The sequence below is a fragment of the Argentina silus genome (assembly GCF_951799395.1).
Source record: "Argentina silus genome assembly, chromosome: 16".
Taxonomy (NCBI): Eukaryota; Metazoa; Chordata; class Actinopteri; order Argentiniformes; family Argentinidae; genus Argentina; species Argentina silus.
Genome location: NC_139670.1, coordinates 2491649 through 2515694, shown reverse-complemented (window position 1 = coordinate 2515694; position 24046 = coordinate 2491649). Strand labels below are relative to the sequence as shown.

General features: G+C 45.9%; 1 protein-coding gene across 1 annotated transcript; it reads right to left on the bottom strand.

Annotated features, from left to right (window-relative positions):
• Positions 1-869: 869 nt before the first annotated feature.
• On the bottom strand, positions 870-23661 carry polr3a (polymerase (RNA) III (DNA directed) polypeptide A). The gene is made up of 31 exons (XM_083687446.1): positions 23524-23661; positions 22972-23107; positions 22267-22404; positions 21658-21829; positions 21250-21404; positions 20857-21096; positions 19875-20037; positions 19372-19508; positions 19037-19140; positions 18485-18626; positions 18075-18215; positions 17809-17878; positions 16253-16380; positions 15989-16127; positions 14990-15154; positions 14544-14716; positions 12329-12440; positions 12114-12232; positions 11405-11542; positions 10867-11037; positions 9515-9628; positions 7956-8042; positions 7464-7546; positions 6890-7060; positions 6010-6103; positions 5356-5448; positions 4346-4510; positions 3642-3806; positions 3159-3290; positions 2570-2702; positions 870-2278 (listed from the first exon to the last, which is right to left on the bottom strand). The coding sequence occupies exons 1-31, from the start codon at positions 23565-23567 to the stop codon at positions 2130-2132; spliced, it is 4173 nt and encodes a 1390-aa protein (XP_083543572.1). The 5' UTR covers positions 23568-23661; the 3' UTR covers positions 870-2129.
• Positions 23662-24046: the final 385 nt, after the last annotated feature.

Here is a 24046-nt window from a genome sequence, read left to right as displayed (position 1 = left end):
ATAACATTGATTGGGTTTCTTCACCGTTGACTTAGCCAAATCAATATTCTTACTTTAGCATTCACTTATTGTACATGGTAAGCATGTAGCCATAATGTTTTTGCTGGTGCAAAAAGGTTATTCAACACACAGTTGTGGTGTAATGTCTCACCTGTCATTTACACTCACCTGCCTTCCTTAGGTACACCTGTTCAACTGCTCTTAACGCAAATATCTAATCAGCCAATCACATGGCAGCAACTCAGTGCATTTAGGCATGTAGACCTGGTCAAGACGACCTGCTGAAGTTCAAACCGAGCATCAGAATGAGGAAGAAAGGTGATTTAAGTGACTTTGAACGTGGCATGGTTGGTGGTGCCAGAGGATCACATTGTTCTCACATCTCAGAGAAGAAACACTGTTGGGAGCCTAGGTTACACAAGCACCAATGAGTAGATTGGAATAGATTGGACTGTTTTCTGGACACAGTTTAATCCTACGTCTTGGGTCCACCTCACCTCATGTCAGTCAAGACAAACCGTGTCCGGACCACAACAGCTACACTATCATTTGCAGTTTTTTTTTTACAATCCTTCGGTCAAATCTGTTGTGTTGTGCTTCCTCTGAGTCATGATACAAGCAGGCATGTGTGTCTGCATTGGTAAGGCATAGATAAAACAAATGAACATATTTGAAAGGAGGATTACAGGTTTAACCTCCTTTGAAATCACAGTATCACAAGTATTTAGCACAGTGAAGTCACACCGAAAATGGCCCCCAATACTCTCGATTGTAGACAATTGATAGACATAGTTTAAACTCTCAAATCAGGAAAATTAAAGGACATCTTCACACTCCTCCTTTTACATATACTTTATTCACTTGTTCAACCAAAAATATGTACATATACACACACACAGAAAAAGAAAAGCTAATTTTTCTTACAGTAGATATAGATGGAGTGAGAAAGACACACCACAGCCGCTTCCCCCAGGCCTGGCTCATCCTTCACATGCTGTCAGATCATGGTGACCTGTTGCGCGCTTGCATTTTGTGCGAGAACAGTCTTCGCTCTCTAGAGAGATGATTCTGTTATGTAACACACGTTTAAACAATGGTATGACAAATCATCAAGAGACTGGCATTAAAGGCTAGCAAGAAAAGCACTGGGAAACACTGAATATAGAGTGGGTAGATTCACATGCCTCTTGCATACACAATGTGTGTGTGGGAGATTATTTGTAATAGAGTACAAAATGGAGTTATCGCAATTCAACTCTGATCCTGCTGTTTATCAACTATGAGGTAATGTTGCTTGATAAACCTGTGAATACTTAAGTCGTACACAGGGGGATGTTTTAAATGTTGCATTTAAAAAAAAAAAAGCTAAACTCTAAATGCCAAACCAAATGAAGTCAGGTCCATTCATTGTTCACATTGTCCTTCTGGCCTCTGAAAACAAATGTATTCAGCAAAATCAGCATAAAACGTTTATGCATTCACCCTCAGGCAAGATGGGGGAAAAGAAAAATAATCGTCTACAGTTCTCTGTATTTCTTACACAACTGAAACATAATTTTCACTATTGAAAGTCAAAAAGACGAGCATAGAAAACACTGCATAGCACACTATCCTGCTCGAGTGGTAAAAAGCGAACAAGAAAACAATACAACAAGACAACAATACAACAAGACAACATCAACTGTCAAGAACCTTGACTCCCGTTTCGTCACGCCTCCACTGGGAAAGACGTGCCACCTTGACAGGCACTTGACTGTCTGTAGTGTTGTTGTTGACACGACAACCATAACAAATGGAAAAGTTATGGAAAATGGAAAACAACAAGCCAGAGGCGACATTTGAGGCTTCATTTATATATAATAAAAAAAAAAAAAAAAAAAAAAAAAAAACTCAAGTCCAACATTTTAAGGCACTCTTGTGCACACACTTCTTAACTGAGACCTGTCGGCCCCTCTCACTTATTCATACCCATGCCCCTAATCCTCCTGCCGCCCCCAGACACCCAGAACAATCCCTCTGTAAATGAGCAGCACTTAAACGGTTATTTATCCAGCAAAAAAGCGCAGGGTTTGTAGTAGTGCGGTGAGGCAGACGATGGGACTACGAAAGGAGGCATGAAGGGCCCTAGACTACGTGACCAAGGGCAAGTGGAAGTCTGTGCTGTCAAAGAGCAGGGGTCTTCTGGGCGGAGAAGGGTCCTTGTCCGCCTTGTGCAAGAGCTTGAACAGGCCCGTGCCGATGTTCATTGGGATGCCCATGATGATACATTCAGATACACCTAGAACAAGGACAGTAGAGGAAAAGAGTTTACTTTATTTGATTCCTGAGGGGGAATTATTATAAAAAAAAAAAATGGCATTCACAGTAGTTGTTTGATGTCAAATCCGAACATTTGGATTATAGAGCCAAAAGAAGAACAAATGCAAATAATCTGCGACAGAGACTTTCCATTGAAATTGCGATTTGGTTTCAGGAGTAGGCTTATCCTGCGCCTGGGGGAAACTGCTGCTTCTTCTTGTGATAAGATGTTGATATGCATGTGGTCTATACAGATGGAGCGTCAACTCACCACAGACCGAGTCCTTCTGTCCAAAGTACGCAGCGTCAAAGAGATGATCGGCGGTTTTCTCAAACGACGCTAGCATCAGGACACTCTCTTTCATTTTAGCCAGGCCGAACCGGGTGATTCCAAGAATCTCCCCCTGTGGACCGTCGCAAATAAATACAGATTTTAGTCCAGAGAGGAAACAACTCAATAACTAACACTTTAAAGATGCTCTATACAGTACCTGGGCATAACTATGTACTGTAATAATTCTTACGTCAAAGGTTTGGACACACCTTCTCATTCAGTGGTTTTTCTTTATTTTTTAAAAATTATTTTCTACATTGTAGATTAATATTGAAGACATCAAAACTATGAAGGAACACATATGGAATTATGTAGTAAACAAAAAAGTGTTAAACAAACCAGAATATGTTTTATATATTTTAGATTCTTCAAAGTAGCCACCTTTTGCTTTGATGACAGCTTTGCACACTCTTGGCAAGTTTGTGTCCAAACTTTTGACTGGTACTGTGTATGTGTGTGTGTGTGTGTGTGTGTGTGTGTGTGTGTGTGTGTGTGTGTGTGTGTGTATATATATATATGGACCAACCTTGTAGGACATGAGGTCTGCCAGCAGCATGACGTGTCTGCGGTCTATGCTCATGCCGTGGTTCACCATGGTGTACTGGATCTCGTTGATGATGGTGCACCGGGCCGCCTCGATGCCCAGGGTCTTCTCCACCTGGAGCACAGAGAGTCCGCATTAGTTCACTGCTCAGCACCTGACCAGCCAGAGGACGATGGGTCCCCCTGGAGTCTGGTTCCTCTCAAGGTTTCTTTCTCCCCTCTAGGGAGTTTTTCCCTTGCCACTGTGCTGTGTACATTTTTCTCCCCTCCAGGGAGTTTTTCCCTTGGCTTACTTTTGGGGGTCTATGGTTTGGTGTGTTAGATCATATTGTTTGTATTGTATTTATTGTTTAGTGTTGTTTAGTACTGTTCCTGTTGTGAAGCACTTTGTGACATTTGTCCATGTAAATTTTTTTTACTGCACAGGAACAGTGAGCACAAGCGAGCAGGTTCAAATCCCTTTTACCTCGTAGGTGTTGTTGGAGGTGGTCCTACTGCCTTTGACTCCGTGGGTTGCCATGACGCTTCTCATGTTATCCCCCTCCACCAAGAGCTTATACTTCTTTTTCTGACTCTGCTCATCAATGTGAATGACAGCTCTGGACACCTCCGGGATCCCCTGCACCACCACCTAATCACCACAGGAGAGGCGGGGAGGATGATGAACCACAGATACAGAGGGGCCGACTCGTCTCCTTGTGAATTCTATGGATTTCCAAGTATATTCTATAATATATAATATGTGCCATTTAACTGACGCTTTTATCCAAAGCGACTTACATTGCAGAGTGCATACATTTTTCAGTATATATGATCCCAGCGGGAATCAAACACACAGCCTAAGCGTTGTTGGCGCCGTGCTCTACCAACTGAGCCACAGAGGACCATTCTCTCTCCCTGTCATCTGGATCGTTGTGGAGGGATAACATGGGAACAGGCCTAACTAGAGAGAGAGAGCCCCCACAGAGATGATTTATTGAGGGTAGAGACAGTCTCGTGTGTGGGATAAGATCCTGGTGCTATCTTTACCTCCACATATCTCTCTCTGATTTCTTTTCTCTCTCTCTCTCTCTCTCTCTCTCTGTCTCTCTCTTTCTCTCTCTTTCTCTCTCTGTCTCTCTCTGTCTCTCTCTGTCTCTCTCACAGTGTCTTACCTACACGGTGTCTTACCTTGGGCAGGTCTCCCTTTAGCGATTGTAGCACGTAGTACATGGAGCTTTTGCTGTTCTCCCGAGGGGAGACACAGACCACGGCCTCCCCGTGCACCGCAATGTCGCCCGGCTTCACCCGGAGTTTAGACATGCAAATGGAGTAGCGGACTGTTTCTGCATTCACCTGGACACACAAGGACGGATATCAGACGCAGTCCCGCAGAGAGGCCCCCTGAGGGCCGACACGAATACTCATCTTGTTAGGGGGCGGCAAAGAACAGGACATCGTATCCGTAAAACATGTCATTTGAAACTCTGTAATTTTCGATACAGTCGAAAGCGGAATAACAACAACCCTACTGTTTCTAAAGCAACAGCATCCTTTCCAGGATGTTCCCTACCACGTCTGCTGTGACTCTCAACCATCCTCTCCGTCTGGAAGTACAGAGAGGAGAGCAAATGGCCGGCCAAGACTTGAATATTAAGTGTGGTCTTTTAGACACGGACAGGGTGCCAGATAAGGTCTTTTAAACAGAGAAGAGAGAAGGCCACTCTCTGCTGAGACATTGGTTCAATAAATCATTAAACAGGAGTAAGACTGTGCAACTCTCTTTCTTCCCTGTGAGGGTTAGAGCCCTTTTAACTTTTTAAAGACAGAGCACCAGACTTTTTCCAGAGGCAAATCATTGTATAAACATTGAACCTGAAGATAAAGTGTAATTAGGATATGTAGCCTAAGATTGTTTTTTAATTTCAGCTTCATCATAGCACACTAATGCGCATAACACAAAATCGCAAAGTCCCTGGATCGATTCCGACCCTCGACATATCTTACATGTCATCCCTCCTCTCTCTCACCCATCCTTCCTGTCAATCTCTACTATCTCTATCCCAATAAAAGCAGAAATGCCCTAACAAACATATAATTTAAAAAAACATTTTTTAAAACAATCACTTTTTCACAATCACAAGTACTTGCTCTACCAAAACGGTCTGTCTCCTCTCAAGCTCGCCTCCACTAGGTCCTACCTCTAAGCGGAGAAGCCTGATTCTCTCCAGCGACAGCTTCACCAAGATGAAGCAGTCGTCCGGTAGAAACACCTCCTCGATGTACTCCGAAATCTGAGGGGGAGAGAATTTAGTCACAATGTACTCAAAGGTCATACATAAAACACTTTCATTCAGTGTTTATGGCCAGGATGTGTGTGTACAGTACACCAAGGTGAACACCACATTTGGTCACTGTACGGTGAATAGGACTGCCTGTCAGTATTCTCAACTCACCAACTGCCAAAGAATTCCGGAACACCCACCACCTGGAGTGCCAAGTGTTCTATGTGGTGTTTACCCTAGCAACAACACTCTGATTGGCTACAAAATGAAGCATCATAATTTATGCATTTTTGGCGAATAGAGTCACCCGTGGCACTAAATGAGTTAAATTACAGTGTTTGCTATAAATCATCTCTCACATTGACTCACATTAACTCACATTGAGTGAACATCGAGTCAAGGAGTCATCCTGACATCACTTCACAAATGATTACACTAAAAAAATGTTAAGTACACAGTATTAAATTGGGTTTCAGAGGAATAACAACAGGTGTGTGTGTGTACTGTACAGTGTAGAGTCAATAGTAGTTACTACTTACTAGAAGTAGTTACTACTTAGTACCACTTTACCTCTCCCAAGAGTGTCTTTTCAATCCTCCCCTTAACCAGTCGGGCAAAGTCGGCATCATCATCCACATCCAAGTGGGCGCTGATTATAGGGGTACTGAGAGAGTGGGGGGAACAGGGGAGCCTTTTAGAATGCCACACAGCAAATTGTATAGTAAGTACTCATTAATTTACGGAGTAAATTGGGCCCATGGCTGTGGCTCTCTTTCTCCAGTCTATTGATTCAGTGAGAGAGAGACGGGGGGGGGGGACGACGACGACGACGACGACAGTTCAAGACTGTCTCTATGCACACAAGTGATCTCGATCTCTCGATCTCTCTCTCATTGATTCAGCTCCAGGACTGGCAGCCTTGGCTGGGCCAGACGCTCTTAAGGACCTGTCCCATTCAGGAAGAGAGGCCATGGTTGAAAGCAATTTCCCTGAGACTGTCAACCTGGCATCTACTGACTGAGGGGCCACATCGATTGAATCAGACCGTGGGTCCTCCTCACAATAGGACAGGTCCATTAGAGCCTGTTGGTTATTTCGAGTCCAGCATCACAAAGGCTATTCCTCTCATGAACCCCCCCCCCCCCCACCCCCAAGAGGGAAAAAGAAGAGAGGAAGACCAGGTGACAGCTGGAGATGACACCCAGCAGAGGTGTATAATTGAATGAGCGTTCCTTGCCCTGACTCTGTGTGTGTGTGTGAATTTCCCTTTCCCTGACTGTGTGTGTGTGTGTGTGTGTGTGTGTGTGTGTGTGTGAGAGAGTGACATGGGGAGAGAGCTGGAGAAAATGTGGGGGTGGGGGGGGTTAAAGGCTCCCCACAATGAGAAAGGCAGGCCTATCAGAGGTGTTAAAGGTCAGTTTCTTTCTTTCCCTGGACTGAGGCGGCGCACCTGATGTTCTTGGAGGCATTGATGATCTCCTTGATGCGGGGGACGCCCAGGGTGATGTTCATGGAGGCGACTCCAGCGAAGTGGAAGGTCTTCAGGGTCATCTGAGTGCCGGGCTCCCCGATGCTCTGGGCGCAGAGGGCCCCAACAGCGGACCCTGGCTCCATCTGAGCTCTGGGTGAACACAGACACGGGAGAGGAATCAGTATGGTAAATAAGCTCTTCTGTACGTGTGAATGTTGTTTTAAAATGTTGTTTGAGTGACGTTGTCTAGAGCAGGGTTCTTCCAACGCCAGACCTGGTGAGCTTCTGGGTTATGGAGCCAGCGGCCATTTTGTTCAAGCCCAGCACCGACTCGAACCCGTTTCAAAACGTATCAGCTTATCGTGGTCTTCGGTCTGAACGACAAGCAGATGTGTCAGTGCTGGACTGGAACACAAGCCTCCACTCCCAGGAGAGCTCAACAGAACCAGGGTTGGAGACATCTGGTGAAGAGCCTACAGACAATTCCATACTTTGTGTAGAGAAGACTACAAAGACACTGTGGTCAGTCAACTCGAGCAGCCCAGAGGAGTACCTCATGTATTTGTCCCTGCACATCTCCAGGAACTTCTCCAGCTGGGTGGGAGTGATGCGGTCCAGCTGGTAGAGGACCTTTGGCTGGAACACAGAGATGGAAGGGGATAAAGCCTGAGAAGGTGGACACAGCTGCTGCATTCTCATCGTCGCGGTTGTGTTCCAACTCTCCACACTAGCATACAGCACCCACTTAGGATGAAGCATGGTGTTGGCCATGTGTTATAAAATGTATGCCAGAAAGTGTGGATATTGGAACTGAGCCTTTGACAAGTTCATATTGGAACTGAGTCATTGACAAGTTCATATTGGAACTGAGCCTTTGACAACTGAGCCTTTGACAAGTTCATATTGGAACTGAGTCGTTGACAAGTCCATATTGGAACTGAGCCGTTGGCACGTTCATATTGGAACTGAACCGTTGGCAGGTTCATATTGGAACTGAGCCGTCGGCAGGTTCATATTGGAACTGAGCCGTCGGCAGGTCCAGTACCTCTGTGGTGCCGTTATCGTTGATGCCATACTTGTCCCGGGTTTTCTTGATTCTCTCCGACATGTTTTTAATGAACTTCCTTATCTCCTGTGGATCGGAAGAGAGGGGAAAGGTAATGTCAACAGCACACCTGAGAAGTAATGAAAATCCACTGAGCAGCCGAAGCTAATTAAACACAACACACTGAATACTCGTGATTAATCAGGAGATAGCAAACACTAGGAGTCTCTCCACTCTCTTCAATAGTTCCCATACCGTACAGTCATAATTGCCAACTTGTTCTGCATGGCGGATGTTTTCTCCACACAAAATAATGAAGTCGTGCTGGTGTTAGGACAAGCAGACTGTCATCACAGAGGACAAAACCAACTCATTGCATTCACCGAGGACGCGTTCAACACCACATTTGTCAAACATATACAAAACGTACGCTGAGTCAACACATCAAAAACAATTGTCAAACATATATCGAAGACAATGCAATGATAACACGATTAGTACTTTGAATTATTCACAAGTGTTAGGCACGTTGAAAAGCCAAGACTTTGACAAGAGTTAAAACACTGAGGGCGTCTTACACAGGACTCGCAAAATGGTTCACGCCATTACCCGGACATGCTCAGGTAACTATACCTCAATGTACTTGTCAGAGCCTGTGTCAGTTAACGCCTTCACATGGGGAAAGAGTAGACAGAGAAATCTGAGGGCACACTTCATAATTTTTACCGCAAGAAAAGTTATCAACTCTGTTAAAACAGAATCACTCGACTGACTTAGTGGCTCCATCTGTTATAACTGAATAACCAGTGAATAGAACTTTCCTTGCCCTGACTCTCTCTGTGTGTGTGTGTATGTGTGTGTGTGTGTGTGTGAGTGTACTTTCCTTGCCCTGACTGTGTGTGTGTGTATGTACTTTCCTTGCCCTGACTGTGTGTGTGCATGCGTGTGTGCATGTGTGTGCACGTGTGTGTACTTTTCTTGCCCTGACCGCGCGCGTGTGTGTGTGTGTGTGTGTGTGTGTGAGTCAGCTCAGCTCTGCTCTGTTTACCAACACGTTGCCGAGTTATCCAATAGATTCACAACAATGCCCACACAGGGCTGAATCATTCGCTCTGTGAGATCAGTGAGAATGGCGGCCATTTTCAGTCAACTCCATTTGCAATGGTCAGAGTGACGCACTGCAGACGCAGGTTTTTTTTAGATTGAGTCTATTTATATAAAAAAAAAAAAAAACACAAACACAATTTTCCAATATCGCACGCCGTAAGGAAGACGCGTGAGTCGAGAGTGATGATTCGAATTCTATCTCCCTCCCCCCTGTCTCTCTCTCTCCCTCCCCCCTGTCTCTCTCTATCTCCCTCCCCCCTGTCTCTCTCTATCTCCCTCCCCCCTGTCTCTCTCTATCTCCCTCCCCCCTGTCTCTCCCTACCTCTCTCTCTCTACCTCTCTCTATCGATTTCTAGTCCAAGTTTGGAGTTCCAAACGATCCGCGGCGTGAGCCGTGGAACCGGAGGTAGCGGTCGATCTGAGAGCGGGAGGGCGGGAGCAGGTCAGCCTACCTCCAGGAAGCTGTCTCTGCAGCACATGAAGTCACTCCTCTTCAAGATGGACTCGGCCGTCAGGACCAGCTCGTTCTTACTGAGGGCCGGCTGTTCAGGACACAGGTGGACCGCCTAGGGGGAGCAGGGAGAGATCTTCATCATCATCATCATCATCACCACCACCACCATGTCACTGCTTCAGAGCCAGAACAATCATCTACTTTGTCGATGATTACAAGAGTCAGACCTCTGTAATTACAACCCACTCAACCTCACTGTCAGATGTTAACCATGAGGACAGCCATTACTGGGTTGGCTTGGCTTTCGTGTGCTTATCCTGTGGTGACGGAGATGCAGATCACACATAGATGATAATCAACAACAACAACAACAACATCTAATTACTAGAATGTTATCAGGTCTATTCTAGGTGAAACCACAGATGTCTCGTATTAGCAGGCAGCCGTTTCACCACAGCACAACAACTGAGTCAACATGGAGGACATCGCCTGCCTGCCTGCCTGGGATCAGCGTACACAACCATCATCAGCACAACAACCTTTTGTGTTATTGACTTTATAATCTAATAACCATCTGGAGCAGAGCACAAGAAAAGAAAAGTAAAAAAAAACAACCAAAAAAACAACATTGAAACTTTCTAATTAAATGTAGGATTAATTTAATGAGCTTGGCAGATGTTGTTATGATTAATTTGCCCTTGTGGATATAATATTGATAACTCAGTGTGTGACATTTCAGTGCAGGAAAACGGCTTCCTTTAACTTCAAATAATGCCTTTAAAATGGGATGCATGTCAGCCAGACAAACTGATCTACAAATAACATGAATAATCAATTTAAAACATCAAGCTACAGCATCCTTATTCTAAACGTACACAAATCTACAATAACGCCAAATTTCTTACTGTACACCCGCTTCTTTGCTTTAAATGCCATCTTAAATCCCTCTTAAAGGCTTCTGGCATTACGATATCTATGTATCTATGTATCTATGTATCTATCTATCTATGTATCTATGTATCTATCTATCTATCTATAGATATATATGCCTTCTGGCATTACGACTGCCAATGGCCCCTGCTGTGAGCATTGATTACTTTGTCTTATGATGACTGTTGGACAGATGATTCACTTACTTAAACAAATGTAATTGTTGTAAGTCGCTTTGGATAAAGGCGTCTGCTAAATGCCATAAATGTAATGTAAACGTATTTACTGCTGCGGTGCCCAGCACCAACCTCTCAGGACAGCTTAACAGGGAGTTCACTGTCTTGATGAATGTGGTTAATCATTTAAATGTGTGTTTGGAGTATCCCGTTCCCACAGCGTGGTACTGAGCAGGAGACTCACCCGGATGTTGTCCAGAACTCTCTTGAACTCCAGGGGTTCGTCTTTGCCCTCCATGGCGGCCGGGTCCAGGCCGTCCCCCCCGTAGATGAACTGGATGACGTCACCGGTGGAGCTCCGGACGGTGAGGTCATACTGGGAGCACAGGTCCTCCAGGGACTTCACCAGACGCCTCTGCCGACACGCGCGCCACCCACCCCCACCCCCACCCCCACCCCCACCCCCACCCCCACCCACACACACACACACACACACACACACACACACACACACACACAGGAAGATCAAAGGATACTCATTTAGTGACCACATCACAAAACACATCTGCCACGTATCTGGAGGCTTTGTTGATGAGAGAACAACAAGCCACTCTTTTCTGAGACATAAGCCTGTCCATTGTTTACGGGGGGAGCTAGACGGATTGGCTGGAGTTGGAGGACAGACCCAATAGGCCGGATCCTGTTATTTAACAACTGGATAAAAGGGGATAGGGTGGGGAGGGGGAGGGGGAGGGGGAGGGGAGGGGGGGTCCGAGTGTTACCTGCATGTATCCGGTCTCGGCTGTTTTGACAGCGGTGTCCACCAGACCCTCTCGACCAGCCATGGTGTGGAAAAAGAACTCAGTGGGCGTCAGGCCTGAATAGAAGCTGTCGGCCACAAAGCCCTTGGCTGCGGGGAGCTGTGTGGAACAGAGGTTGCAGCATTGTAAAAAAAAAACACGCTTCTACACAGGCCTGGATGAGCTTCACAATCCATTTGTCGCTGTTGGAGAAGCCCCATCGCCCGTGTTAAAAGGAACGTGTTAAAAATCAACTAATACTGTACATTACATTATTATATATATTATATATTCAAACCAGGGACAGTTTTTGTGCAACAAAACTGTGATTACAGCCCAAATGAATTGAAAGGAGCAGCAGATCCCTCGACAAATGAATGCAGATTACATCTTCAATGTAAATTCAGTGGGTTTTTTTTGCCATTTATTAGTTTCTTTCATAAAGCAGATATGATATATATATTCATATCTGGAGTACCAGATATGAATATAAAAAGGATTGGAAGGATATGAGAGCTTCGTGACAAAATCATTAATAACAGAGCTGGGGGGGTGTCGGCAATATCCATTTCGAGCAGCCTCGAGTAGCCTTGTGTAAAACTAGCCGCGTGTACCTTCATGTTAACAGTAAACATGGTTGCTTGGGTATGTAATTATAGCATGTTAATGAGGGACTTGGAAGGGGCCTTACTTTGGAGTGCTTCTGGAAATGTGGCAGGGAGCGGTTCTCAAAGCCATCGGGCACTCGAGATCCACTTATAGCCTGCTGGCCCACACAGGCGATCATCTGGGAGATGTTGATGAAGGAGCCTAGCAGCGAGGAAAGAAGGACAGAAAGAGGAAATTGTTATTGCATTTGCATTTGCATTACAAAAAGAAAACATGCACGCGTTTTGGCTGACCCACCTTTGGAGCCACAGAGGGCCATGATGAGGGGACTGTTGCTCTTATCCAGCTCTCTGAGGCAGGCACTACCGGCATGGTCTCTAATGACTGACAGCTCCTTCAGGATGAGGGCCTGTTGACACACACACACACATCTCACCTTAATAAAAAAAAATAATGCAATAATGCTCAGTTCTTTCAGGATGAGGGCCAGTTGACACATTGACCCCCGTATACATAACCAACCCCCATACAGGCCTCACAGACACACCATCCTTCCACCATCACTCACACTAAAGGTGATGACCTACCACATAAGGACCACTCAGTCCCACAGATAAAGCTAAGCTACAGATAAAGCTAAGCTACAAGCTACAGATAAAGCTAAGCTAGAAGCTACAGATAAAGCTAAGCTACAAGCTAAGCTAGAAGCTACAGATAAAGCTAAGCTACAAGCTAAGCTACAACCTACAGCTACAGATAAAGCTAAGCTACAAGCTACAAGCTACAGCTACAGATAAACTAGAGATGCTGTATGAGTGGTGTGTCTCTTGGTGTTTGTTGTTGTTTTCTAACACTAGAGTCGATATCAAGTCGATGAACACTAGAAGCCCTCTGGCCCTCATTACTAACCAAGGCGGCCAGTCACGTCTGGACACCTCCATTTGTTGACGTCAGTATAACAGTGTAAACATAGCAGCACCATCATAGATCAATACCATACAAAAAATAATGGAGTAGTTTAGTGTTTAGTCAGGACTTACTGTAAGACTCCCTAGAATATCAGAACAGTTCGAAATCTCTTTACATTTGCATTCAAGAGCTTATATATTTAATATAACATATTGACTGACATAATTGGTGTAGCTTCAGACATAATTGGTGTAAATATTAAGGGAAAAAAACCCTGTAAAATGTGATGCTTGCTTGATAAGTAGAACAGAACACAATTCTTATAACACAAAGCAATAATGACATGTAATGAAATATAATACCAGTCATTTGTTAAAGTTAAAAAAAAAAGTTAAAGTGGACACAAAATGGCTTCTTCTTTCAGTGGCTTTATGCGCTTCACACAAACACGTCAGTGAATTCCACAGACTAATGGCGTCGGCTTTTACACCACCTTGCAAACCGCAATCAAAGCAAATTTCTCTCACATTCAAAACAAGTCTCCTGGCTCACAAGCAATCGAGTTAGGCACAGAAGTGCTGGCCTCTATTCACACAGAATAATTGAGCATTCATCTTGCAATTAACTTTCAGTATGATAACAACACTGTGTTCTGTGCGCGGCCCATTGTGTGCGAAATGGGTCAGCCATTCATAACTGTAAGGTTTCAATTCACCATGATGAGGGTCAAAGCGATGGTGAGGAGCCTTTTGGGAGCAGGTGTTAAATCACGCCTCAGGACATGACTTGGAGATGTGGGTCACACAAAAAAAAAAAAAAAAAAAGCTGTGGTAGTCATGACAATTCTTCTAGATATTTTTCTGCGGGTGATTTTGAAGTTGTAACGATGCTAATTTGTTAAAAACAGACATTTGGTTAAAGTCAGGGAAGGGGAAGGGCGTGGGCTTCACACCGGCAGAGTTATTTTACTATACAGTCGTATCACATCCCACCCGTGGACGTCAGTTTGGGACAACTAGCGGTACGGGGCTGACAGGTCCTCTGTGGCTTAGTTGGTAGAGCGTGGCGCTAACAACGCTTAGGTTGTGGGTTTGATTCCTGATGGGACCATATATACTGAAAAATATATGCACTCACTGCTATGTAAGTCGCTTTGGATAAAAGCGTCAGCTAAATGGCATATGTTATTATAATCTATATCTATATCTATCTTTAGCCAAGCCTACGGATGATAGATTAACTATCTGCTGTCTGGGCGCTTAGTGGCGTAGCACCCTAATGCGCTTACAATATAATCGCAAGGTTCCTCGTTCGATTCCAACCCTCGACTAATCCTGCATGTCATCCCTCCTCTCTCTCTCTCTCCCATCCTTCCTGTCAATCTCTACTGTCTCTGTCCCAATAAAGCCCTAAATGCCCTAAAAACAAAACAAAACAAAAAATGTATCTATCTATCTGCTGGTCTGTCGGTTGACTGACACACACACACACACACACACACACACCCACACCCACACCCACACACACACAGTATGTGACAAGAATAAAAACAGTACACACACACACACACACACACACACACACACACACGTCTCATCCTTACCTCCAGCGTCTCCTCTGCCGTGCAGCCCGGCTGCTGCTGCAGTTTGCCAGTCTTCAGGGCGTCAATGTACTGATCACACTTCTTGTAGCCCGCATCCAGCAGGTCCTGCTTGGCCTTCAGCAGACCCTGCCCCGGGGTCACGTCACCGATGCCGATGGAGAACCCTCGGTTGGCTGCACCGGAGAGGAGGAAGGAAGGGGGGGGGGGGGGGTTACAGTCACTCTTCACACCAATTAGATTCCACTCATAAAGGACTGGAACGCCTGGAAGTGTTTATATGGTAATATCTTAATGGCATTAAAGGGATAGTTCACTCAAAATACTGGCCCATAGACGTCTCGTAAGCGAAGGAAACGCTTAACAAGTCGTTACACATTTGAGGGAACTACCCCTTTAATGGTAAGTGAAGGTAAGGTAATGGGGGGGGGGGGGTTCAGAGGACGTACAGAGGTAGCAGGGGGCGAGCCGCGCCAGGCGGGACATGGCGTTGGCAGCCTCCAGCTGTCCCCAGTCCCTCAGGAGGATGTAGAAGATGTTGTTCTTGGAGCCGGAGCCCAAGGTGCCTTTGTCCAGGGTGCCACACATCAACTCGCTGTTCTGGATCACCAAGTCTGAATGAGGACGTGACAGACAGGGCGGACAACGGGGGGGTAACGGGGGGGTAACATTACTTCCACTGTACATACTCCCTGGTGTCTGATCAACCCATCCCCCACGCTCTGACTAATCCCACCTGTGAAGATTCCAGAGCCGTGCACACCTCTGATGAGGGAAAACATAACTAATCAGCACGGAAGAATCTCAGAGAACATTTACATTTATTTAGAAAACAATTATCCCGCATGGTTTGACAAATGATCCACGTGCAGTTGTTGTTGCAGTTGCTGTTTATATTCTATTCTATTTATTTTAAATGTATTGTTTGCACTCCTCTGTGGCACTGTCACTTTTGCATTTCACTGCATACTTGTATGCACGTGACAAATAAAGAATGTTGAATCTTGAACCGTGTCAATGTAATATCTACTGGCTAATATTAAAAGCAGATGAGAGACTTTATCGTTTATCGAAAACAGACAACGTGCTTTCCATCGAACATGCATAACTTTGCTTGGCTTTTCCCCCTGGAGAAGAGCAGAGAGGCCCCTGGAGAAGAGCAGAGAGGCCCTGGAGAAGGGCAGAGAGGCCCCTGGAGAAGAGCAGAGAGGCCCCTGGAGAAGAGCAGAGAGGCCCCTGGAGAAGAGCAGAGAGGCCCCTGGAGAAGAGCAGAGAGGCCCTGGAGAAGAGCAGAGAGGCCCTGGAGAAGAGCAGAGTGGCCCCTAAAGAAGAGCAGAGAGGCCCTGGAGAAGAGCAGAGAGGCCCCTGAGGAAGAGCAGAGTGGCCCCTAAAGAAGAGCAGAGTGGCCCTGGAGAAGGGCAGAGAGGCCCCTGAGGAAGTCAACTCACAGGAGTCGTTGGTGCAGAGGTCCTCCCCCTTCCCACAGTACTGTTTGCCCTTGGTCCTCAGGTTGGCCTTGACCGGACAGGTGGCGCTGGGCTTCAGGATGAGGCTGAAGATCTGCTTGCCTGTCCACAGCGTGATGGGCTAAGAACACAGAGGGACATCAGCGCGTCAGCTGACAATCACAGACAGCACGTCCTTCAAACCCTGTCAAACCTAGCCCAGTGATGAGGTCAAACCTGACCCGATACCGTGGCATGCCAACGTACCTTCACTATAGCCGGTGGCGGAAGTCTGATCTTGACTTTTTCATCCTTTCCCACAAGGATGGAGGCTATGATTTGACAGGCTTTGGATCTGTCGAAAAAGGTGTCCTTCAGTGTCAAGAGGTACGCTCCTGCGAATGGGAAACAGTCAAGTTATCGCCCTGCACTATAAGGACATGCGTGAAGCCGCAGTATGGATCACAGGCTCCCCCTTCAGGCGGAGAAATGTCATGACAGCAGTGCAAATGTCACTTTAGCAAAATATCACGGCAGAAGAACCCTATGGTTAAATCATGTGTCGAGATAACTTAAGGAAATCATGATTAAGACAACGAGTCACTAAAACAACAACACATCATAGGATACTGGCAAGGATACTGACATATCTATCTATCTATCTATCTATCCATCTATAGAGTACACAAGCCAAGCTAGGTCGCACAAATCAGTGAACCAGTTCTGTCAAAAGCGCTGCCCAGATTGTACAGGTGCAGCGGCACAGTGGGGAGGCAGGTATGTCATCACAGCAGGTGTCTGCAGTCTCCATCCTGTCAAAATGACAGAAGAACCTCTCTCTAAGAGCCTCACCGAGCCTCTCTTTAACAGCCTCACCGAGCCTCTCTTTAACAGCCTCACCGAGCCTCTCTCTAAGAGCCCGTACCGAGCCTCTCTTTAACAGACTCACCGAGCCTCTCTCTAAGAGCCTCACCGAGCCTCTCTCTAAGAGCCTCACCGAGCCTCTCTCTAAGAGCCTCACCGAGCCTCTCTTTAACAGCCTCACCGAGCCTCTCTCTAAGAGCCTCACCGAGCCTCTCTTTAACAGCCTCACCGAGCCTCTCTCTAAGAGCCCGTACCGAGCCTCTCTTTAACAGCCTCACCGAGCCTCTCTTTAACAGCCTTACCGAGCCTCTCTCTAAGAGCCCGTACCGAGCCTCTCTTTAACAGCCTCACCGAGCCTCTCTTTAACAGCCTCACCGAGCCTCTTTAACAGCCTCACCGAGCCTCTCTTTAACAGCCTCACCGAGCCTCTCTCTAAGAGCCTCACAGAGCCTCTCTCTAACAGCCTCACCGAGCCTCTCTCTAACAGCCTCACCGAGCCTCTGTCTAAGAGCCTCACCGAGCCTCTCTTTAACAGCCTCACCGAGCCTCTCTTTAACAGCCTCACCGAGCCTCTCTTTAACAGCCTCACCGAGCCTCTCTCTAAGAGCCTCACCGAGCCTCTGTCTAACAGCCTCACCGAGCCTCTCTTTAACAGCCTCACCGAGCCTCTCTCTAAGAGCCCGTACGAGCCTCTCTTTAACAGCCTTACCGAGCCTCTCTCTAAGAGCCTCACCGAGCCTCTCTCTAACAGCCTTACAGAGCCTCTCTCTAACAGCCTCACCGAGCCTCTGTCGAAGAGCCTTATCAAACCTTTCTCTAACAGTCTTTTCTAGCCACCCTCTGGACAACGGGCAATTTGTGCACCCATTAATCTGTACAATCTGTCAGTGGCCTCAGCCGTTTCACACAAGGGGCCGGTTGATTGTCTGTCACATACCGCTGGGAGACACAATACTGACCTGTCAGGAAGTCCTGAATGGCTGCAATCAGGGGCTCTCCATTCCTCGGGGTCACAAGATTGGCTTTGGTCTGAGAGAAGTAGAAATCGAAGAGGGGCTGTGAATGTGTGTGCGTGTGTGCGTGTGTGTGTGTGTGTCTGTGTGTCTGTGTGTGTGGCTGGGGTGTCAGTGTGTGTGTATGTGTGTGTGGGGCTGGAATGTGTGTGTTAGTGTGTGTGTGTGTTAGTGTGTGTGTGTGGGCTGGGGTGACAGTGGTATTTATTTACCCCCATCAGGACCAGGGCTTCAGCCTTGGCCTCCTCCGTCTGGGGCAGGTGAAGGTTCATCTCGTCACCGTCAAAGTCAGCATTGTACGGCGTGCACACGCACTCGTTGAACCGGAAGGTTCTGTGAGGCTTCACCTTGGCCTGTGGAACAGAGAGGGGATGAGCAACACTTCTTTGATTCGTTTTTGTTTGTAATATCCCTGCATTATTACAGTAGTATTATTACAGTAGCATAACCTCTCAATGTTTATATCGCGTTTTTCCTGCAAAAATGCCTCGTGTTGCAGTTTTGTATGAAATGTGCGATACAAATCAAGTCCGACTGATTGATTTCTCAACATCAGCAAGTTGAGAAATCGTCCAGTCAGACTTTTTTTTATTTTTCATATTGATTTTAATAGGAAACTCACAATGTGAGCCATGATGCTGAGTTTGTGCAGGGAGGGCTGCCTGTTGAAGAGGACGATGTCTCCGTCGATCATGTGTCTCTCCACCACGTCACCGAACTTCAGCTCCTGCGCCATCTTGTCTCGGTTCCCGTACTTCAGAAACCTGACGACAACAAATGGGAACAACTCTTAGCATTGTACGCATTACCACCCCTGTCAGAATCAAAAAGAAAGAGTCTAGCCCCCACCATTTCATCTGCATGAAAGAATTTTCATTCTCAAACATACAACCTTTGTATGTATTACCACAACTGTTAAAATCAAATAAAAACATCATTTTTTCTCGCATTGATTCGGAAAAACAGATAATATGTGGTTTCACAAATAATTTAATTCTCAAACGTAGAACTTTTGTATATATTACCACAACTGTCACAGAATCAACTAAAAAGAGCCTAGCCCCCACCATCTCATCTGCATGAATCACAAAGAATTTCATTCTCAAACATACAACCTTTGTATGTATTACCACAACTGTTATACATGATATGAAATAAAACAGCATAGCCCCACCGCTTCATCTGCATGTGGCGCTGCTGGATGAAGTTAGCTCCTGGGTGAACCTCAGGGCCGTTACGAACCAGCTTCCTCAACATCTCCATGTTGGCCTTGTTCACCTGGGACACAACATTAGTCACTGAGAGGTGGGACACTTCCTGTACTGCGCACTCCCTTCAGGGATCAATAAAGTTGTGTTGAATGGAATGGAATGGAATGGAATGTTGGAATGGAATGTTGGAATGGAATGTTCTCGATAGTAAATAAAAGTGATGTAGAGTAGAGATTTCACCACCACTAGTGAATTCTGATCTCGTGTTTTTATACTGTGAATACAGTAAGACACACACCTTCTCGGGGTAAGTGAGGATTTTCGCCACGTGCACAGGGACCGCCACCTCGTCGATCCGCAGGTTTGGGTCCGGAGAGATGACAGTTCTCCCGGAGAAGTCCACCCTCTTCCCGGACAGGTTTCCACGGAACCGCCCTGGGAGACACCACAATAAACTGTTCCAACATTCCGCTGCCAACGTTCCAACCTCTCTTGACAATCTCCCTCCCTCTACTCTCTGAATCAAATGTCCTAACGTCAAATCAAATCGAATAGTATTTGTCACGTACATTGCGTACAGCAGTAATTGACACAGCGAAACGCAGTCAGCAACAATCTTATTACGTTAAGTTAACACTAAAAGTAATAAGAACAGTGGCAATAGAAGAAACGTTCCCTTACTGATGTGCTAACATCGATAAGGATCTTGAATCGGGTCCATAAATAAACTAAAATAACTACGTCCTACTCTCAGGTTATTTCAGGTGCCATTTCAAGCCATAAACGTAAAGATGTTGAGACCTTGTTTGCCCTTGAGTCTCTGTACGAAGCCTCGGGTCCACTTCTTGGGCGCCATGTTGAGGGGGATGCCTGACAGCTCGCTGTTGATGTACAGGGCGCACTGCAGCTGCAGGAAGTCCCAGTCCTCCATGATCATCTGGGTCTTGGCCCCCGTCATACGGTGCTGTGACAGGGGTCATAGGGTCACTCACTGCTGCCTGTTTGGTACCTTACTTCACTATGGAGGTCTTGTACCTGTTTAGTAACACTTTACTTCACTATGGAGGTCTTGTACCTGTTTAGTAACACTTTACTTCACTATCGAGGTCTTGTACCTGTTTAGTAACACTTTACTATCAAGGTCTTGTACCTGTGTGGTAACACCTTACTTTACTATCAAGGTCTTGTACCTGTGTGGTAACACCTTACTTCACTATGGAGGTCTTGTACCTGTGTGGTAACACCTTACTTTACTATCAAGGTCTTGTACCTGTGTGGTAACACCTTACTTCACTATGGAGGTCTTGTACCTGTGTGGTAACACCTTACTATGGAGGTCTTGTACCTGTATGGTAACACCTTACTTCACTATGGAGGTCTTGTACCTGTATGGTAACACCTTACTTTACTATGGAGGTCTTGTACCTGTGTGGTAACACCTTACTTCACTATGGAGGTCTTGTACCTGTATGGTAACACCTTACTTCACTATGGAGGTCTTGTACCTGTATGGTAACACCTTACTATCGAGGTCAAGCATAAATGATAATAATAATAATAATTTGCTGTTCTTGATTGAGTTTGCCTGGAACAATAGAGCCAACGGAATAACCTCAGAATTGCGAACCCTGCCCATCTGGCACTCCAGGCAGGCCCAAACTGAAGTTCAAAGTATTTGAAAAACATTCAAATGCTATTTAACCTCTCCCAACTGAGGAGGTCATATGCATTCATAATTTACACAGACGTACCGTATAGACCACCTGACCTCCCATATGCCTACCTTCTTGATGACATCGTTGAGGAATATGATCTCCGTGAGCTTCATCGTGAGGTCGTCCTCGTTGGTGCCCGACTTGAGGTCGCTGACCACGGAGGGCCGGATGCAGAGGGGCGGAACCAGGAGACGGGTCAGGATGAGGTCCGCGGGCTTGCCTGCCTCGGGGTTCATCAGCAGCAGAGGGACATCCTCGTCCGGGATCCTCTTGAACATATTCAACACCACCAGAGGACTCAGGTTCTCCTGGGTGGGGGGGGGGGGGGGGGTGAGGGTAGGACACATCAGCACAGTTTGGTTTGGTTCGGGTCGGGTCGGCCCTGTAGTGTGTAAAGCCCCCTAAAGAGAGCATGTGCATACTGTGAAAGTTGTCATGCGACTCCCGTCAATGTGACTCACTTGCGCCCTCGTCAGCAATGACTCCACCTCTTTGTTGTGTTCGATTGCGATGTCAAATGACTGGAGAAACTCTGTCACAACAGCGTCCACCACCTTCTTGGTCGTTTTGTACCTCTCGTGGATTATCTTGAGCAAGCCACACTTCTTCACTGGTCCTGAAGGAAAACACAGCAGAGAGAGACGACCGTTTCAGGAATCTTTTGGGGATTGTTTTGATCAAACTATCTACCTGAACGAGCAAGTTTGAGAGAGAGAGAGAGCTGACTACAATTGTTTAGGAATAGTAGTGGATTATAGTAGATTAGAATAGTAGATTAACATGCACACCATCACCACGGTGTTTCTCTTGTGGTGCAGGGAATCAATATCTTTTTTTATAATGTCGCTATTATAAAAAGTAATGGTTACCGTTGAACGTGGAGCAGTTCAGACACAGTGTTCGTTTGCGGCATTTGTCTGATATCTTTTTCTTCAGGCCTCGTTTCTGTAGGTAAGCCAGGCCAGGCCTTTTCAGCTGGTCCATAAACTGGAGTTTCTCCTCTTTGGTCAGCATGATGTGAGAACACGTCTTGCAGATCATCTAGAGATAGCAACCACATGATTTTAGAAAACAAAAAAGATAATTGTAAGATAAAAAAACACCCCTACCCACAGGCTACGGTCAGCTGATGCCGACCTCCTTGTCCCCATCACCGGGACTAAACACCAGACCTGGGGGGGTTTCTCCGCTGCAGCCCCCACTCTTTGGAACACTCTCCCAAATCAGACTAAAGAACCCAGCACTCTCCTCCTTCAGACAATCCCTCAAAACCCATCTTTTGAAACTTGCTTCCTACTACTTATTATTTTTATTGTTGTTTTTATTGACAGTGCTTTTGTTTTACTGTTTATTTATCTATCTATTCTTGTTCTCTCCATGGAATGTCGTGTCTTTGAAAACTGAGAAAAGCGCTATACAAAATAAATGCATTATTAGTATTATTATAAAAACATAAGGGGTAAAAAAGGTGAACTTGCCTGAAGGATGCCAATGATGGCTTTGAAATATCCAACATGGAAGCAGGGCAGCTCGAGATCTAGATATCCATAGTGCCCAAGACAGTCCGCCAGGACTTTCCCGCAGGTTTCACAGGGCCGATCCTTCTCACTGGTCCCCTGCAGGGAAACATGACAGCTGTGTCCCAAAGGGCCAATCCCATCCAAGGGCAATTCCACAGTAACAAAACGTTGCTGGGAGATTCAAACTAATGAAAGTCATGTATGCCAATCAAAAACCCTTGATAGAAAAGTTTAACAAACCATACAATTCGATGCGCAAGGACTACTCCTAACAATTCCCAGTGAAAATGAACAAATAAAACATTTACTTTAATTTCACAAAAATCGTAGCTTTTATTTGGCACCCAATTTGATCTTTTACACTGAGCTGCCCTTTAAAGATCAATCAAATGCTTTTCCAAAGCAGGACCCAGTGCTTGTCAGGCTATATCATCTGTAAACAGGATCACCGTAGCCTGGTCCTAGCTTGGGCCTGAAACCCTAGCCTGGCAGAAGCTAGCCTAGTCCCAGATCTGAGCAGGATGTGCTTTTTACAATATCAAAGACTATCACTGTCATCCAATGAGTTGGCTGAAGCCTATCCAGATCTGGGACCAGTCTAGCACCCGTCCATATACATATACTGTAGGCCCAGGACCACAGTCTGTCTGCTGTTGGTCATACCATGCGATGATCCAGGACGCCATAGGGCAGAGGTGTGTGGCTGGTGTCCTGGCTGTACAGGTTCTTGCTGACCACCTGGATGTGGGCTTGCTGACGCATCTGTTCCGCAGACTTCATCCCGAAACAGATGTGGCTTCTGTTGAAAAGATAGGCGACAGGGGCAGGGAATGACCAGGGGTTGACATCTCTGATACTGGCACACGATGAAACCAATGCAACTGTCACCAAACTGCAAACGATAGGCTTTTTATCGAGGGAACCTTGACATGTTTATTTCGCTGTATATTACTGTATAGCTAAGAATCTCTGATTCGATCCAGGTCTGTATAAACCTGCAGGGGCAGTCAGATTATAAAACATCTCTGGTTCAATGATGCAACTGTCGTTAGTAAACTGTAATCAGTGTCCTGCTGCTTGTTATCTGACTATGCTTCCCTGACATATTATTAGTATACAACATGAATGTAGCAGCTCAGAAAAGGGCATGAGTGGCAGGACTTGTTAGCTAGCGAGCTGGCTATGCAGCAAGCTAACAGACACACAGCTACTTACATTTTCTTAGCCACATCTGTCTCTCTAAACTGCTCCTTCACCATCGTGACCGATGTGTTCAACAACCGACCCCCAGAGAGCAAAACGGACCTGCGGAAAGATCTCACTCCTAAACTGATGTGTCTACAGGTGCTGTCACATTAAAGTTCACATGCAACCAACACACTGTCAGTGGTCGTTCCCATGTTGGAAAAACGCTGCTGCAGCGTGAACCTCGACCTCGGTTACAACGATACGTGCAAATCCCCGTCAAGAGTGCATGAAGCCCGCATGGTGGAAAGATTAGTCCCGTCGCTACTGCCATCTAGCGGTGTCAAGATGTATCACATCAACATGGGCTCAGCGCATTTGATTATCCCCTGCTTACATTATTAACACTTCAAACTCAAACTCTCTACTTTTGGGATTCAGAGGTCAGATTGAAGTTGGACAGAGGAGAAATATTGTAAACCCGTACATTCATCTGAACACAATGTGATAGTACAATATAGTCTACCATATTACCCAGTATGTACCCTGAATT